The sequence below is a fragment of the Cinclus cinclus genome, chromosome 13 (assembly GCF_963662255.1).
Source record: "Cinclus cinclus chromosome 13, bCinCin1.1, whole genome shotgun sequence".
NCBI classification, from domain to species: Eukaryota; Metazoa; Chordata; class Aves; order Passeriformes; family Cinclidae; genus Cinclus; species Cinclus cinclus.
The window spans coordinates 15,219,767-15,236,875 of record NC_085058.1 but is presented as its reverse complement, the minus strand read 5'-3'; the positions used below and the strand labels follow the sequence as shown (position 1 = coordinate 15,236,875).

Genomic DNA, 17,109 nt, shown 5'->3' with positions numbered 1-17,109 from the left:
GACAGAAGACTACAGAGGAAAAGGTTGTCTTGCCTAATTGTGTTCCTCAGGTCTGGAACACTAGAACAACTCCTTCAAAAGGCAGTCTAGACAAGACTAATGCATCGGTCTTCCTGAGAAGTCTTCAGTTTAAATGCCTTTCAGTGGGTCCCTCTAGGGTTGTTCTGCTTACTTGGAAAACTGCACATTTTAGTCAAATTGCCTGTAGGCGATTGGCATTTGTGACTAATGGCTGGAGGAAGTGTTCAGGGGAATTTGTTTTGCATTGCTTGCATAGCATTGGCTGTTCCTTGGACAGCGTTTTTATATTCTGAATTCAGTTTTGATGTATGAAACCAGCCATGCAAAAAACCCTCATTGTATGCGGCTGAAAGGACATGTTTTATTCAAAAAGAGAAATAATTGTTTTGTCTTTCTCTTGGAAGTTTAATACTGGTAAAGTCTTTAGCCTGTTTTCGCTGTTCTGCAAGTGAATTAATGTATCCATGGAATGACTTACACGTGCCTGAATACCTCTGCTGCAGATGTTTAATGTAGGTGTTTAAGCAGGACCCTTAGGTCAGAGCTGTCCCAGGGGCAGGGTTTCCTCAGCCCTGTCCCAGTCACCTTTCCTGAGGACACACGGATGTACCGTGTGAGCAGTGGGTGTCCAGCACAGCTCACAGAGCTTTCCACTCGTGCTTGTATGAAGAGAAGGTTTGGAAATAGGGCCTTTGGGAATCCAGTTTCAGTGAAGAATGGCTAGCTGGCTCCTAATTCTCTTTTCAGAGACAACATAATTACTTTCCATTGTTGGAAAGCTGCTGCTGTGCAAGGGCTGCTCTTGGAAATAAATGAGGGGATATTTGATGTCACAGACTAATTGCTGAGTTTGGCAGTATGCTTGGAAGGCATCTTCCAGGCAAGGGCAGAAGAGATTGTCATGGGGCTTTTCTCATGTTTATGCAGTTTCTTTAAAACAAGGACTCCTAAATTTTACAAGAACGCAGAAGAGATGCTTGTTTTTTTCTGCTTTTTGTTTTTGGAAGAAGAGACGTTTCGGTGTCTCCTTTCTAAAGCTGGAAATTTTGAAGGGCATAACATTATCAACATTGTTGATTCTTTTTTTTTTTAGACATAGAAGTGGCAAGAACCTCCCCATGTAGATAAAGTCAACACTTGAGATAAATTGTCCTTGCTAATATTTGGTAGTTTTGCTGTATCATTTAACTGCAGAAAGCACCTTCAAACAGATACCTTCAATTGTTCTAGTTTGAGTTCTTTCAGTGAAGTTGATGTCTTTTGTCCAGAGATCAATTTTGTTGTTGTTATTCTCTTTGGAAAGATAACTGCCTATAATCCCTCACTAAGAGGTCCTATAAAAAAAGTCAGCAAAAATAGGGAAAGACTCGAGCCTCGAGCTGTGCATGCAGTGAGACCTGTGCCCTCTGAAGCCTGCACCCTCTGGAATTGGCACATTCTCAGTTCTTTGTTTCTCGTGCCCTTCTGGAGCCAGATGCTTTGCAGACATTTCCTTTGCTTTGCTTTCAGTTGGCTTTGGCTGCTCTCCTCTCCTTTTTATTATTAAATGCATTTTCAAGCATGCTCTAATGTCTGCTGTTAACCCACTTCTCAGCCCAGGGCCGGACTCGACCATCGAGACGAATCTCCTTCTCCTTCAGCATCTCTCCACTCATTCCTAAGTCTAAAACTCTCTTTTCTATTGGCTCTTCTTCCAGTGATGAGGAGGAGGAGTTGGATAGTAAGTAATAATTTTCTGTGCATTGCCGCCATAGTGGGTAGAAACATAGGGAAATCTGGTTTTCTGCTTCAGACTCTGGAATTTCATCTTGCAAACATTGAACTAGCCTTTCCATTGCATGGTGTCTAATAGCATTATCTTAGTCCTGTATCTGAATACTAACTAATGGCAGAATTAAAAGGATTATTATCCAAAGAATCTTCTCATCAGCACCAGCACATCTTATCTAGTTAATTTTAGTCTGTATCCATGTGGCAGATACCATAACCTGCCACTCTGAGCAGCAAAATAATCTTTACCTTTTTACTAAAACCAAAATACTTGCCTGGAACTTGTTGTAGGGCATGGAGTTAGCAGAAGCACATCATTGCCCTCCATAGTTAACAGGTGACCATTGTTCAGTGGAGAAGTGGACAGAAGTCCTGATTATTAAATTCTGAAAATCTTCACAGCAACTTCACAGTTCCCCCACTAAGCAAAAAGCACGAATTGCAGTCAAAGACCTGAAATCCTCAACGTGTTCATATCTAGTTCCTGATATTGTTATCAAAATAGTTCTGTGGTAAACAGGTGAAAGTTCTCTGGCAGCTTCTTTTTCTCCTGCAAATTCCATTGCTAAAAGAAGCCAAATTAAAGTAGAAGATTGAATGAAAGTAATATAGATTCCTCTTGGTTTTTTAAATAGGTTTACCAACGGTTATTCAAAATGCTTCCTGTTTCTTAAGCATGTTTTATTAGACTGTTGGAATAAACCACACACATTCCTTGTGTCCTTACTGGGATGGGGGATGTTGTTTTCCGGTCCAATAGATTTTGGTCGCTTCCTGAGTTTCAATCTCCACACCATCCACATTCTACATATCTAAATTCTTGTCCTCTCCATTCCTGGTCTTCATTGGGGCTTTGTCCCTTCCTTCAGGAAAGTCCTGTGCCCAGGTGTGATATTACCCACTTCCATATTTAAGATCCTTCCTCATTGCTCTGTTCTTTTCTTCTGCTTTTACAAAACTCACAGTTCATGGTCCCCACAAAGTGAACTGCAAAAGGGCACAGCTGTACATTTATATGATGCCCCACAGTAAAAAATATTCTTAGGTAAACTTGGTGGAGTTTATTTGTTTGTTTGTTTGGTGAGTTCTGTTCTTTTAAGCATTTGGGTTATTTTATTATTATCTTTGTTTGTTTGTTTTTTGTTTTAAGCATCCAATACCTGATATTCATGTTAGGGTATGACAATTTTAGAGGATATTTATAGGAGCCAGCATTTATCTTCTCACCCTCAACAGTGCTCCTTTTAATGATGATCATTTAAGATAATGTCAGATATTGTCTCAAACAATGATATTGTTTTCTTTACATGTTTGAGGATACTATGGTGACTTTATAAAGGTTGATTTAGCCACAGCTCTTTCTGAGACTGCTTTGGCAATGGGCACTTTTCATGAAGTAATCCCAGACCAGTTTTTTTTTTCACATCTTTAGGGTTAATTTCTCATAAGAGGATGGATGTATGAACACTGAGATTGCACATGCATTGCAGTTACCAGCCTTCAACCTCTCCATGCCTGTTTTTTCTTTAGAAAATGGAGAATCAGTTGAAGTTTGTTTGGTGATATATTTAAGACATGGATTTCAGATGGCTGGATAATTACTACAAAGCCTTTGATTTCTTGACCCACAAAAGTTTAATTACTGACAACATTAAGGCGTTGCAAGCTGGTTTGAACATCCTAGTCCAGTCACTGCTTTCTGCATAATGGATCTTGATGAATTATTTCAAGTCCAGCTACCATATTAATTATTTTTTCTGGGTGGTGCTTAAAAGATATTCAAATAAATACAGCAAATTTTGGCTGCTAGCCCAAATTCATTGGACATAGATAGCAGTTCTGGCTTTTGAAACAAAAACTTAATTTTTTTTTGTGGGTTCTGAAGTCAGATTTCAGTTTTGTTCCTGGTCATGACAGAGAACAAAAACGTTATGGAAATAAACTTTCCTTCCCCTGTTCTATTTTAGAAACAAACCGGAAGATGAGGAGATGTGTCATTCTCTGTGCTTATCTTCCTGGGGTTTACAGCTTGCAGCAATCTTGATCATGTGATGTTATATTATAATCTAAAATATGAAATCATAAACAGACCTTAATTTTTCACTGGATCCATTTTGCCTACCAGCACCAAGAATCCCCCATTTTTAAGATGAAACAACTATTGAAGTAAAGGATAAATGATACTTGATTGTATTTCTCATGCAGTGTATTTTCTCAAGGTAATGAAAAACAGTCACAAATATCAAATTATCACAGCTCTTGGTTCAGTATTTATTCACATTTCTGATGCTAACTGCAAAGAAACAGAAATCCAGTCAAATTGATGAATCTTCTAAAAAAAAAAAAAAGGGAAAGACTAAGGAAGTCTAACCCAGATTAAAAGCAAACTAGAACTGAAATGGCAACCAGAGTTACTGGAGCTTTAACCAAGGACTTAGGAGTCTGTAAATTACTTATGTGATCCTATTAGGCACTTAGGTAGTTTTATATTATAAAAATATAATATCACTATTGGAAATTGTATAGTAGACTTCATTTCTTACATGTTACAGTATTACTAACTTTGGTGTATTTGGGATAAATCATTAATGAGGTGAAAGATTTTGCAAGGGAAATATTAACACAGTTCTCCAAGCAGGGTTTAGGTAACAGGGTATGCCTGCATTTTAGTTTCTCAATATGAAGAAATTATATTTCTGTCTCAGACTGTTGGCACTTGAATCAGTGGTTAGAAAATCTGTATTTAAAGCCTAGTGTTGTATGCAGTTTTTCCTATTGCTCTTACTGCTTTTGGATTAAGGGCCATCTTTGCCTCTAATGGCAAGTAGCTCTTTTGCATTCACGCTTAGCATTAAGACAGTCTGGGACAAAATACTGTTTTTCTTGCAGCATATATACTGAATCCTAGTAAGGTGACAGTCATGCTGCTTCTTGAATTTCAGATAGGGCTGCAAACAGTGCTTGTATGAAGGGTTTTGTTGTTGCTTCAGAGAGAGCCCTCTGTCCTGGATCATTTCTTCCTGATTTTCCATGTTCTTCGGTGGTTCTGGTAAATGGTGTCAGCTCCCAGATCTGCTCCAAATGTGTTGTGCAAGCAGGTTTCTTGTGTGAAGAGAGTTGGTGCCACTGGCAGGGCTTCAGCTTCGTGTTGAAATTCAGCCTTTCCTCAAGCAGTGTTTCGTGACGAAGCCCCAGGCTGGTAACATTTTGTGGAAAGCAGAATAAGGCTTTCCTTGTTTCCCTTACTCTTTATGAAGTGCCTCAAGATTTTGATGGAAAAATGAACTACAATTTTATCAAGGCGAAAAGTTTTATACATGAAACCCGGATGTGCTGTACAATAGATCCTTTCTAGTGCAGTATAAATTAAAGCATTGTGTCAGAATGATTCTCGTTTATACTTACTGTCATTGAATTGGCAGCTCTGATTCAGGCACCCGGATTTACCAGAAAGTTTAACAGTTGCATGGTCTTTACTTAATAGCTGAAGAGTGGTAAAAAAGCTAAACAGGCTTTCACCTCAGCATCTAATTTGAGAACAGCTAAGGATGCTGGGAACAGACTTTATCCCAAGCATGTGAAATCTGTTCTAAACACCCACTTCTGGAAGACATTTCCCTTTCCTTTAGAACCATCCCAATATGCAGACCATGTTTTTTGAAGTCAGTGGGCTAAGGCTGCAGTCTAACCTGTCACCCCCTGCCCTTCCCATCTTTTGCAGGTGCGCAGTCGTTCGGCAGCTCCATGGGCTCCTCAGTGCAGAGGTACAGAATCCTGGGGCCACCCTGTCCTGGGGCCACCCTGTCCTGGGGCCACCCTGTCCTGGGGCCACCCTGTCCTGGGGACACCCTGTCCTGGGGCCACCCTGTCCTGGGGATACTCTGTCCTGGGGCCACCCTGTCCTGGGGCCACCCTGTCCTGGGGACACTCTGTCCTGGGGGCACTCTGTCCTGGGGACACCCTGTCCTGGGGCCACCCTGTCCTGGGGGCATCCTGTCCTGGGGACACCCTGTCCTGGGGCCACCCTGTCCTGGGGCCACCCTATCCTGGGGACACCCTGTCTTGGGGCCACCCTGTCCTGGGGACACTCTGTCCTGGGGCCACCCTGTCCTGGGGACACTCTGTCCTGGGGATACTCTGTCCTGGGGACACCTTATCCTGGGGACACCCTGTCTCTTCTGGGAGGGACTCCTGCTTTGGGCTCTGCCTTGGACACCCAAAAGCCTTGCTGGCAGCAGTGCACTTCAGCTAAAATCAGAAGTTGTGAAAATCAATCCTGTATCCCTAAAGGCTGAAGAATTTTAGATCACAGAATATGAAAGTCTCTTCTAAGTCTCATCTCTTCACAAGTCTCTGTTTATTCATAGCTAATAATATCAGATTATGAATTATTGCAGGGTATCAGTTTACCCTGAGTTGTATTTTACACTAAAAGTAGTGCTCTCTCCCTATAGGTAATTATCTCTTTTGTGTTTTTGTATGTTACTTTTCATCCTTGCAAGTTGCACGGAGATAATCTTCCTGCTGGCTTTCAAAATGCTTCCCTGGAGGAAGGATGTTTGTGGCACTGGGTGTCTGGTCTCTGTGCTTCTGACAGCTTTGGCTTTATTTTGTGACCTGGAGGCTCTTCACCTCTGCTCACTGCTGTCTTATCCTCCTTGATTTAATTATATTTCTGTTCTGCTTTTGGTTTGTGTTGTATTTAATATTGACAGACTGTGTCTTTTCATGCAATAATAGTTTCCTTATTCTTCTATCACAGCTGAAGAACTCATAAGCTTGTGCATGTAAAGACTGGCAAAAATTATCTGGGATCCTAAAAATTCCTAAATTGATACACATAACCATTTTGGTTTATTACTTAATATTGTATTCTCATTTCTCAGGGGAGGCTTTTCAGACAGTGTGATTTCTGTTGAAGACATACCCTGCCTTTTCAGAGTTCATTAGATGCCTTTCTCTGGAAAGAAATGGTTCCTTACAGCACTAAGGGTTCCTGGTTATTTGACAAGGGGAGCAGCAGAGGGTGCTATGGCATGGCCTGTTTAAAACAGATGTGAGGATTCCTTGAATTTTTTTTCAAAATGAGTGGATTGGCATTTTGTCTTCACTTTTCCTTCTCTACTGGAGCACCATAAAGCACCTACACTGTATTGGCTAATAAATGCATTTGTCCTTTAAACTTAATCTATCAATTTAACAGATGCTTTGGGAAGGTGAAAAAAAACTAAAAGCAACTTTAATCCTTTTTTTATTTTAGCATATCTGAAGAGAGCAGCAGTGTCCCTGCTGGTAAAGGTGTAACAAAAGTCAGCCGCACCTTCAGCTACCTCAGGAATAAAATGTCCAGCAGCAAGAAGAGCAAAGTAAGTGCTTCTTGTGATTTGTGGAATGCCCCTAAGCAGCAGAGATGAGAGTTCTGTGTTTGAGTCTTTGCCTGACTTTCTTTTCTTTACTTTTTTTTTTTTTTGTTTGTTTGGTTTGGTTTGGTTTGGTTTTTTTTGGTTTTTTTTCTGTTTGGGTTCAGTAAGGGCAGGAGTGTCTGGGGGGTGATAGGAACTGGCTCCATGGGAAATCTTAGCACCTCAAAACTGAGCCCAAGGACAACTGTATGAGGCTCAGTAAGGCCAAGTGCTGGGTCCTAGATCTGGGGTACAGTGACAGTGCTGGATGCACAGCTGGATTGGATGATATTAAAGGTCTCTTCCAGCCTTTTTGATTCTGTGTTTTCACTTGTTTCCCCAGAGAGAATAAATTTTGCTCTGGCATGAGTTACAGCTTTGTAATGATTAATGAGTCTAATTTTTACAGAACCTGAGAGGTGTTTAATAAAACAAGGACAGGCACTATGAGAAGGCACTAGCTGCCAAAGGCTGTATTGTTTTTTTGTCACCTTTTTTTTTACTTTTGCCACAAAGTTCCTGTGCACAGTAGAAGTTGCTCAAACAGTGACTTTTAGTGATGGCCAATATTTCTATTTTTCCCTTTTTTCCATCCTTGAAACCCTGTAATTTAATTTGCTGAAAGTTAAACTCTGCTCAACAGCTGAATTTCCTGGGAACAGCACTGATTGCAGAAATAATTACATTAATGCTAAATACTTCACACAAATGGGCTGTTGTTGCTTTAGATTGTCCCTTGAAGGTTAATATATGTTTGGGGATTTTCTTGGCTTGATTGGATTTTTTTGCTTGAATCTTACCTCAATTCATCTGTCTGACAGAAGCTCAGAGCACTTTACTCTCTCCTTAGGTGATGTATACTTAATGTGTTGGTAAATACTGTTGGAAGGCCCTTGAGAGGTGTGATTGGCACACAGTTTCTCAGTTTTTACTGATCTGTTTTTCAAGATAGCCACAAATGCCAGTGGCTCAGAGCTGCTGCTGAGCAGCTTTAGGACAGTGCTCTTCCCTGCTGCAAAATACAGTGTTGAAAAAGTAAATTGTTTCCATAGAAACCTCTGTGCAAACACCAGTGAGAAGTTCGGGAACTTTTGCACAGACTGTGAGTGAGAATGGAAGTTCATTAACTGGTTCTTGCACTTAATGTGAATAATCTCTAAAGCAAGAACTGGAGAGAGAGGTAAGAGGTCTGGTTGGGACAGAAAATATAACAGCAGTGCTTTTAGATATTTGCCCAGTGCAGTTTTATTTCACTGATTTCAGGATTGTGTCTGAAAATGTTGATAAAGAGTTGCTCCTAAATCCCAGCCATAACATGCAGTACAAAAATTGCAGCTCATATCAACTCCCATACTTTTACTAAATGAAAGGCAAAATATCATTCCAGTTGCAGTTTTGTGTCTGCTCATAGTGGAATGTTTGCATTATGTACATTTTTAAGGCTCCATTGGTACATTTAAATAATTTGACCAGAAAATTCGTTGGAACTCTGATTTTTCAGAAGCATTATATATGAGAAGAACCTGTAAGAGTTAAAAGGAAAGCAGCAGACCCCGAAAGAGGAAGTTTGGCACAGGAAGTTGGTTTCTGGGCTGTCAGGAGGGAGCTAGGCTTCAGTGTCTTGCCAGCTCAGTTTTACTTGTCTGCAGACCTTCAGAAATGCAGTTTTCTCAGATGAAATAAAGAAAAATAAAGAACATCTGAGCCTACTAATGGCAACAGCTCTTTTGGAAAATGTAGAGAGTTATGTAAAAAAACCTTAAAAATAAGGTGATGTTTAGAGCATTAACTGGAGGGCATACTGATAGAAGTTGGTATGAATTTACCCCTGATGAAGTGGTGTTATTTGGGATTATCAGTGAATCTCTTGCAATTAGCAGAGTGCTCTGATTCACCTTTGTGAAGTGTTAAACATGCTCTTTGTCAGTTCATGAAAGAAGCTTATTTTTTTCTTTTTTCATTTTGGTTGAGAGTTTCTGAGAAATTACAATTAGCATGAGTAATTTCTCTTTTTCATTGCCTTGCACAGTAATAAGTCAGTGCTGTGCCCGCAGCAGCATTTCAGGGTATATGGTATGAGTTGCAAGTGTTTGAAAGGACTAGGAGAATATGGGTGACCTGCAGAGCAGGAGGAGCTCCAACACACAAAACTACTCTGTCTGGGAAACTTCTGCAGCACTTTGTTTGCTGAAGTACTACATAGCAACACTGAGGTATTTAAAATTCACTTTTTCTGTATCCCAAACATCACAGAGTGTTGGATTTACTCCCTTCTACCTTTAAAATAGGTGGTCTTATATTGACTTGTTTTCTGCCTGTATGGGTTTGGTATTTTAGTTTTGTTTTGTTTTATTTTTTCTTTTTTAGCAGTGGAAGCTAAGGTAGGACAAGATGAAAGCAATAGCAAAATAGCTAAAATAATCTTTGAGGAAGTCAGCAACTGTCCTGCCCCTCCCCCTTTTGCTCAACTACTCCATGCGGAGCCTCCTGTCCCTGGCTCTGCTGCAGCGTCCACATCACCATGGGCTAGTGGGGAGCAGCTCCTGCTGGGGAGCAGCTCTCCTGCCCCAGGGGAAGGATGTCAATAAAATGGAATAGATTCTCAGAAGTACCTCAGATCACAGTGAAGCTGGTGGGACTTAAGCACTGGGAGGTAAGAGCTGCGTGGTTCCTGGGGAGCGGGATCCGCTGCTGCGGCGTGGCTGCGGCGTCTGCTCTGGCACGTCACTTCAGCCGGGCTTCGCATCTCACTGGCAGCTCCAACAGCACCAAAATAGACTTGTTTCTACAGTCCTTCTCTAAATAAAGTTCCAGTAACTGCCACAGGAAAAAAGAAAAAGCTGAAAAAAAAATCTCATTGTGAGACCTTGTCCTTCAGTGGAGTGGATGGCAGCCCTTGTGTGGAGTTTGCTGTTTCCTCCTTGAGAGTGGTGCACCGATTTGCTGTTTCTCCTGGGACCGTTCAGCTTTAATTGAAATTAAAATTAGACTTCAGAATTGCTGGGTTTTGCAGTGAACTTCAGGTGGGTTTAAAGTATAGGATGGGAAATCTTCTTTCAGCATGAGGGTCACAAGATTTGGCTTGAGCTTAGAGTGAGTTTTTCTCCTGGAGCTTCACAAGTTTTAGCAGTAGAGCAAAACTCTAGGCATCAATTTGGTACCAGGCCTAAACTGCAGAGTTTTAGTTCCTGTATCCTGCCAGGCTGGATATGGTTAGAGATGGGCAGGCCAGTGGATGGAAAATGGGGCTGTGGAGGTTTCTGTGGGGTGGTGTGAGCCAAGCTGATGGCTCAGAGGAGGCGGAGATGTGATGCAATGGCAGACGCTTTCTGGCAGGTTTTCTGCTTCAGACAGGATTATTCCATATGGTAATACTCATAGTTTTGCTTATTTGCAGAACAAAACGGCATTTGGGGCCAGTAAGTAGACTTTCTGTTTATGACACCTTGCAAGGAGAGACTCTGGTGCTGGCGTTTTGCCTGGGATGTGTTGGGAGAGGAGTCCTTAGGCTGAGTTCCTCTTCATGTGAGGGTGTCTTCCAGGGCTCAGCAGTTTCCCTGCAGTGGCTGCAGAGCTCCATCCCTCTTTAAGCCACTTCATGGCAGTTCCTCACATGGGCAGCCCTGCAGCTCCCTGATATTCAGGCTGAGACAATATTAGGCAAGGGGCACGTGGCATATAAATAACAAAATGCAAAGATAAACTGACAGAAGTCTTCCAGTTTCTGATTAAGCTTCTCTTTCAGATGCTAGGAAATCTGCAGCAACAGGTAGAAATGCAGACCTGGAATTGACACGTATCATGAACATTTTGTAGGTTGGTACATGGAAAGATGAGGAGTTGTAATTCAAATTCAGAGTTTTTCTGTGGAGTTTCCTTTAAAAATTGTTTGGAAGAACTCCAAATCCTGGAAAGGCTGCAGGGAAAAATGTTTCAAATTTGTAGCATTTAGTATTTTCTAACTAAGGTAGAGATAGAAAAGAAGCAAAAAAGTCTGCTAAAAATTGGGAAAGCTGTCTGTGCTTGTGGTCTTTCCAAAGCTGAATAGCCCAGAGGTTGAGCTGTGGCCTGTGGAAGACGAGGGGTTCTTTTATGGTGTTGCTGTTGTTCCCCAGCCTTTCTGTGATGCCATAGGTTGAGAGTTTGTAAAAGATTGATTTTGCCAAAAAGCTTCATGTAGTTACTAGGGGTTTCATGAAACTGTTGAAAAAGCTGCTAGCTGGAAGGAAAACAGAGGTGGAAATATTTTGGCAGTAAGGCTGTAGAGGCACTGAGGAAGAGCTTGTGTTCTCCATTAGAAATGCAGTTGCAAATCACGAGCCTTATGGTTTGGCCTTAAAAATTAACTGTGTTGAAAGTCTGCTAGACACTGCATGTGTTATTTGTATTTAACACAATATATTTACAGTGCTGAAGAGGCTGATGAGAGCCCAGAAGAAGAAAAGAGGTAAAGTCATTAGACCAAGCAAGTTATAAAACAAAGGTAGAAGGAAGTAGGTGCCTTCAGAACAGACTTGGTCTCATCTGCACGGGTGTGAATCAATAGTATGTAAATCTGCTTCCACAGGGGCTTTTTAAAGGGAGAGCTGTGCAGACACATGGCCATTGTTCAGGTGCACCTCAGTCGATATCCTCACCGTGCCAAAGGCAAACACTGAGCAATCTGTAACTAGGGAAGAGGTACACTCTGCCAAGAGACGAGCCTTTTGGTCATTTTGTCTCAGCAGGAAAAAGAGAAAGATAAAGAGAAGACTAAAGAGAAGGACAAAGATTCCAAGGAGAAGGAAAAAGATAAGAAGCTGTTAAATGGACATCTCTTCACTGCAACCACCGTTGTAGCCCAGGCAACCTGTTACCACTGTATGAAGCCTTTCAATAAGGATTCGTACTACTGTGCAAGTAAGTCAGGGGGTTCCCCCCCTTCCTTCTGTTTTTCATTGAATCTGGCATGGAAAACGCAAACCTTACACTTCATTTTCCTTTTGCTGGAGGATATAATGTGGGAGGGAGACTCTGGAGATAGCAACTCATGGAGCGGTGTGTTGCCTTGTGGAAACTGGACTGAAATGAGTCATGGCTGCATGGAAGTGTCCTGAAACTTCTTCCCTAAGCCTGAGCTCAGCCATCACAGCAGGCCATGGGGTTTTCTACCCCTTGTTGGGCTCTATCAGTCAGGAGAACTTTGGGTATTTCAGCTGCATTTACTGGTTTGGAGCAGTGGTGCTTTGATAAGATGGACAAATGGCTTCTATTTCCAGCGGAGGAAAAAAAAAATCCTACCTATCTGTGGTGTATTGCTTTAGTTCTCTGAAATACTGCTGTGGTGAACCCACAGTGGGAACCACACAGACCTAAAAGGAAATACTGACCCTCTGCTATCTGTGTACAAGAAATTTCATCACAGGTCAAATGACAAATACCTTTGTGAATGTGAAGGACGTGCAGTGCAGGGCAGGCACGTTGGGAACCTCACTGAGGGTTTCTGACAGATTGGGGATTTTGTTCTCTTTTCTTATCTGACGTTTCTCATGCCTGTAGCTCAATACAGTGTTTGTGTGGTCAAGACCAGCAACCAAAGCTATAGAATACGCAGACAAAACCCATTTTTTCCCACTATAGCTCATTGGAAAAGGCTTTCCTCTTCTCACTATTAGTAATTTTTTACTCCACTAGCTTAGAAATGAGTCAGTGCCTGCGGGAACTGCTCCCAGGCTGGAGCCTTCCGTTCCTGCTGGTGGATATGAGCAGGGGAAGGAGCAGCCAGCTGAATCCCAAATGGCACTGCTGAGTTTCCTGGAAGAGACTTCAGCAGAGTTGTTTGTCTGATTCATGCTCTGTGTCAGCCTGATGGGAAATGTAAAACATCAACAATTACAAACTCTCAAATGCATCTTCTGCCTTTCTCCACTTGACTTTCTTAGCAGCTTCTGAAGCCATGTAGAAAATCAAATATATCCCAGTTGAACTCTCTGTATGCAAAGGAGTTAAAATAACTCAATAATGTCATATGTTTTAGCACAGGTGTTCTTTCCCTGTTTATAAGGTATGATGGAAAAATTGTTGTAAGTTTTCTGCATTGGCCAGAAAATGAATGTCATTAAAAAAAGTTTGGTGAAGGCCTAAGCTGAGCTCACATCACTGAGTGCTTCTTTTCTCCCATTGCATCATAAAATCAACCTCAGATGCTTTGGAAATGATGGCTAAGCAGCAGCATCAGAGGTTCTGATATTCCTGTGCTGTTGTAGGCTGGTGCTGTCACTGCTGCTCTGTCTCACTTCTGGATGACTTTTAATGCCTTTAAAGCACTGGATATTTTAAATCAACATCTCAGCTTTTCAGTGATGCCCCCAGCTTCCTGAAACATCTGCTCAATGCTGAAAGACTGTGCATGCTCTGAAATAAATGGGCAAGAAAAAAAGCCTAATTGCCTAATTTTTAGTAGCTTTATGCCTTGCTTTTTTTTTTTTTTTTTTTTTTTTTTTTGCTTGATCAGTGATGCAGAAACTAAGGTTTTGGGTGTTTTAGTTATTAATACTAGTAATGCAGAGGAGTTAGAGGAACTTCCTGCTTGCTGAAGAGTTGATTTGCAGGAATAAAAGTCCCTACAACCAGATTTTTTTTAACATAAAAAAATCCTAATTTTTTTGCCAAATGGTACACACTAAAGAGCTGTCTTCAGCCTTTCAGGGCTTGAGTGTGAGTTGCAGGATTCTGAATTGTCTCACTGCCTCTCTTCATGCACCAGAGGAGCAGGTTCTGTTCCTCTTCCTTGTTTGGTCTGAAGACTTACAGTACATGTGGGTTTTGCAAGAGTTTCCAGGTTGCTTTGTTCTGTCCTTTCTTGCACAGGAAATTGTGAGACACTGTCAGAATAGCAGCACCCCATGGCTTTACCCTTATCTCTGTCAAGATATCCAAACTATTGGTATTTATTGAGTCATTCCAAATGTAAGAGATTCTAGAAACATGAGTATATTTTGTCATTCTGAAATAGAATTTTTTCTTTTTTTCTGCTTCAAGAAATAATTCAGAATTTCACACTTACAGTGTAACATACATGTAAAATACAGTTCATTATCTGTGTTAGTGTTGTCATGAATGAGTGGAAATATTTTTCTCTAAGCTAGTAAAACTCATCTTGAGCTGCGATCTTTCATCTGCCAAAAGAGTTAAAGCCTGAAACCAAATTCTCATATGGAAAAAAATAAAAAGCAGTTTTAATAATCTTTGAAAACTTTGATTCCCAGAAATCTGCTGGCAGAGATCACGGGCAGACTCGAGGTATTAAAAGAAAACCACCAAAACCAAACAACTCAGCTTTTGCTCAGACATATATTCAACAAAGGGTGGTGTTAAAGCATGATGGTGTTTGCCTTGGTGAATTTGGTGCTTTTGGACCAAAACTTCAGTCCAGTCTCCAGCAGGAAGTCCCAGCCTCACGGGCATGGTCTCTGGCAGATGCTGCTCCTGCTACCTTTGCTGGTAACCCTGCAGTACAGCAGCACTTGGGTTCTGTGCTGTAGATCTTACCCATGATGTCTGAGTTTGTGTAAATGAATTTCCGTGCCCTCTTCCTGTCTTTTAGATCCCACAGTCCTTGTCTTGATGAGAACAGTATTTGTCTTTTCAGAGAAATATTGGCCCTACAACTGACTTCTTTCTGTCTCCTGCTTCTGCTTTCCACCTTACTTTCAGAGGAATAATGCCATCTTGTTTTTTTCTCCTTTCTTTTCTTTAATTTAAGACCCCTGGCAGCTCAACCTTGCATTGATTTTTAAACAGAATTTCCTGTTAAATTCTGTGAGGAAATATCATTAACAAAGGGCTAATTATCCTGGAAAGCAGCTTCACTCAGTATTTGTAGCTACTTGTGTAAACCACAATGTTGCCTGAAAGGTACAATTCTCAGTTGTGCAAATTAACAGCTCAGATTGCAAACAGCAAAAACTGACCTGTTTTCTGTGGGGTTTTGTTTAATTCTTTGTTTTTGGGGTTTTTTTTGACAGACTGTAATGCAATTGTTCACAAAGGCTGTAAGGAGAGTTTTGCTTCTTGTGCAAAGGTCAAAATGAAGGTAAGGGATTTCATCTACTCTACTGAATATATATATTTATAACACTTTCTACCATGTCACAAAGTTTCCAGTTTGTTGTAAAGAACTTCAGCCTCAGTGCTGAAGCTTTCACATACTGAAAACTGTTAAATACACTGTTTATAGGAGGAACACACAGATTTCATGCTTGCCACAAATGCAAGGAACCTGTTTCTCCAAGCTAAATTATGATTTCAGTTCACTTCACTATTGTCATCACTTTCACATTTTCATATCTGCTGCGCATTTCTCCATCTGTTTTTTTTTTTTGCCCGTTTCATTCAGAGAAAATAAAAATATATTTAAAAATACACATACACTGAGAGGCTTCAGAAAAAAATAGCTTTTTTTGTTTTAGTTATATGGCACAACCTTCTGGCAGAAGGGAGGAGGAAATTAAAGTGAATTTCATTTTTCTTTCAGCCACAGAGAGGGATGCTGCAGGCACACGATACCTCTTCATTACCCACAGTAACCATGAGAAACAAAAGTAAGACAATTTCTTTCCCTCTGCTTTGGGAGTGGCGTCTGCTGTTCTTTTCTCTGATACCTGATATTATGAAAAATAAGCTTTTAACAAAGCAGGGATGAGAGCATCCTCTGTGCATGCTAAGCAGTATTTGAGACTTTAGAAGTTGTGCTGAGGTTGTACAGAGTTCATCCCCTTCTGCAATGTCTGTGTAGCTTTGAGGAAATGTAAAATCATCTCAGATTCAGAAAAATTACTTATCTGTTGCAGCTTGTGGAATGCCTATGCCTGTTAAGGCCACAAAATCTGGAAGATGCAGCCATGTCCATGGGTGTCTGACATGGGAAAGAAACCAACTATGAGTATTAAGTGGAGAGGTTTCAAAACACAATTATTTTTGTTTTAATTAAATAGTCTTGGGCTTTGAGGTAGGCAAAATAGAAAGTTTAATTTTGAGGAGGAATGCTGACAAACTGTTCTTGACTTTGCTGAGATGTTCACTGCACTGCAGAGTGACCCAGTGTGACCAAGGGTGAAGAATAGGTGTGAAATAGCCCAGGCTGGTTTTACAGTGCCATGATTTGATAAGCTTAAGTGATAAGCTTTGATAAGATAAATGATAGTTTTTATGGAACCACACTATATCATACAGTTACAATCACTGTGGTATTTATCATGAAGTTCAGAGGTGTTGCTCTAGAGAGCAGAAATGCATCTGAAGAAGGAAGAATCTGGAATTAATATGAACAGATTAGTTAAAGCTATGTGATGGTATAATGAAATCAGGATTAAAATTTCTCTGCGGTGCATACTGATAAGAGAAACCTATCTCAGAGATTGACCGGAAACAGCAGGATTTATATGACTATGACCCCAGGGAAATAAAAAGGCAACAGGGTGGATTGTGATGTGTAATTAATTATGAAAACAGTTACATTCCATTCCCCTCATGTGTTTCTGGAGTTGCAGGTCCCACCTGGGTATTTCAGCAATAGTGCAGTGACTTCTGCACAGGGGTCGATGGTCTTCCCCTCCTATGGCTGTTCTAACTGCTGACATGCCCTGGGGATGATCTAGAAAGAAAAGGCAGTGAATTTCAGAGCCTGGATCCTTTTTAAGTCGTCATCATGCCAGTTAGCAGTGGTTGTGGTGTTTGCACGGGCTGACTCTTGTCCCACGCTTCCGCTGCAGGCTCGCAGCCGAAGGAGCGCCCGCGCTCCGCGATCCTCGCTCCCGACGAAAGCACCGTCACCTCCACCTTCAGCAACAGGAGATCACAGCAGCCCACTGCGCTCTCCAAAAGTGTCTCCATACAGAACATTGCAGGGTAAGGTTCCTCCCTGCACACCTGACTC

At 41.2% G+C, this 17,109-nt stretch overlaps 1 protein-coding gene across 1 annotated transcript in view; it reads left to right on the top strand.

Annotated features, from left to right (window-relative positions):
* Window positions 1-17,109, top strand: part of AKAP13 (A-kinase anchoring protein 13) — a 67,326-nt gene that overhangs the window by 32,969 nt on the left and 17,248 nt on the right. The window contains exons 7-13 of the mRNA XM_062501148.1: window positions 1,616-1,741; window positions 5,513-5,555; window positions 7,052-7,157; window positions 11,921-12,092; window positions 15,200-15,267; window positions 15,709-15,775; window positions 16,946-17,081. Coding sequence (XP_062357132.1) covers window positions 1,616-1,741; window positions 5,513-5,555; window positions 7,052-7,157; window positions 11,921-12,092; window positions 15,200-15,267; window positions 15,709-15,775; window positions 16,946-17,081 — 718 coding nt within the window. The remainder of the gene's footprint in view (window positions 1-1,615; window positions 1,742-5,512; window positions 5,556-7,051; window positions 7,158-11,920; window positions 12,093-15,199; window positions 15,268-15,708; window positions 15,776-16,945; window positions 17,082-17,109) is intronic.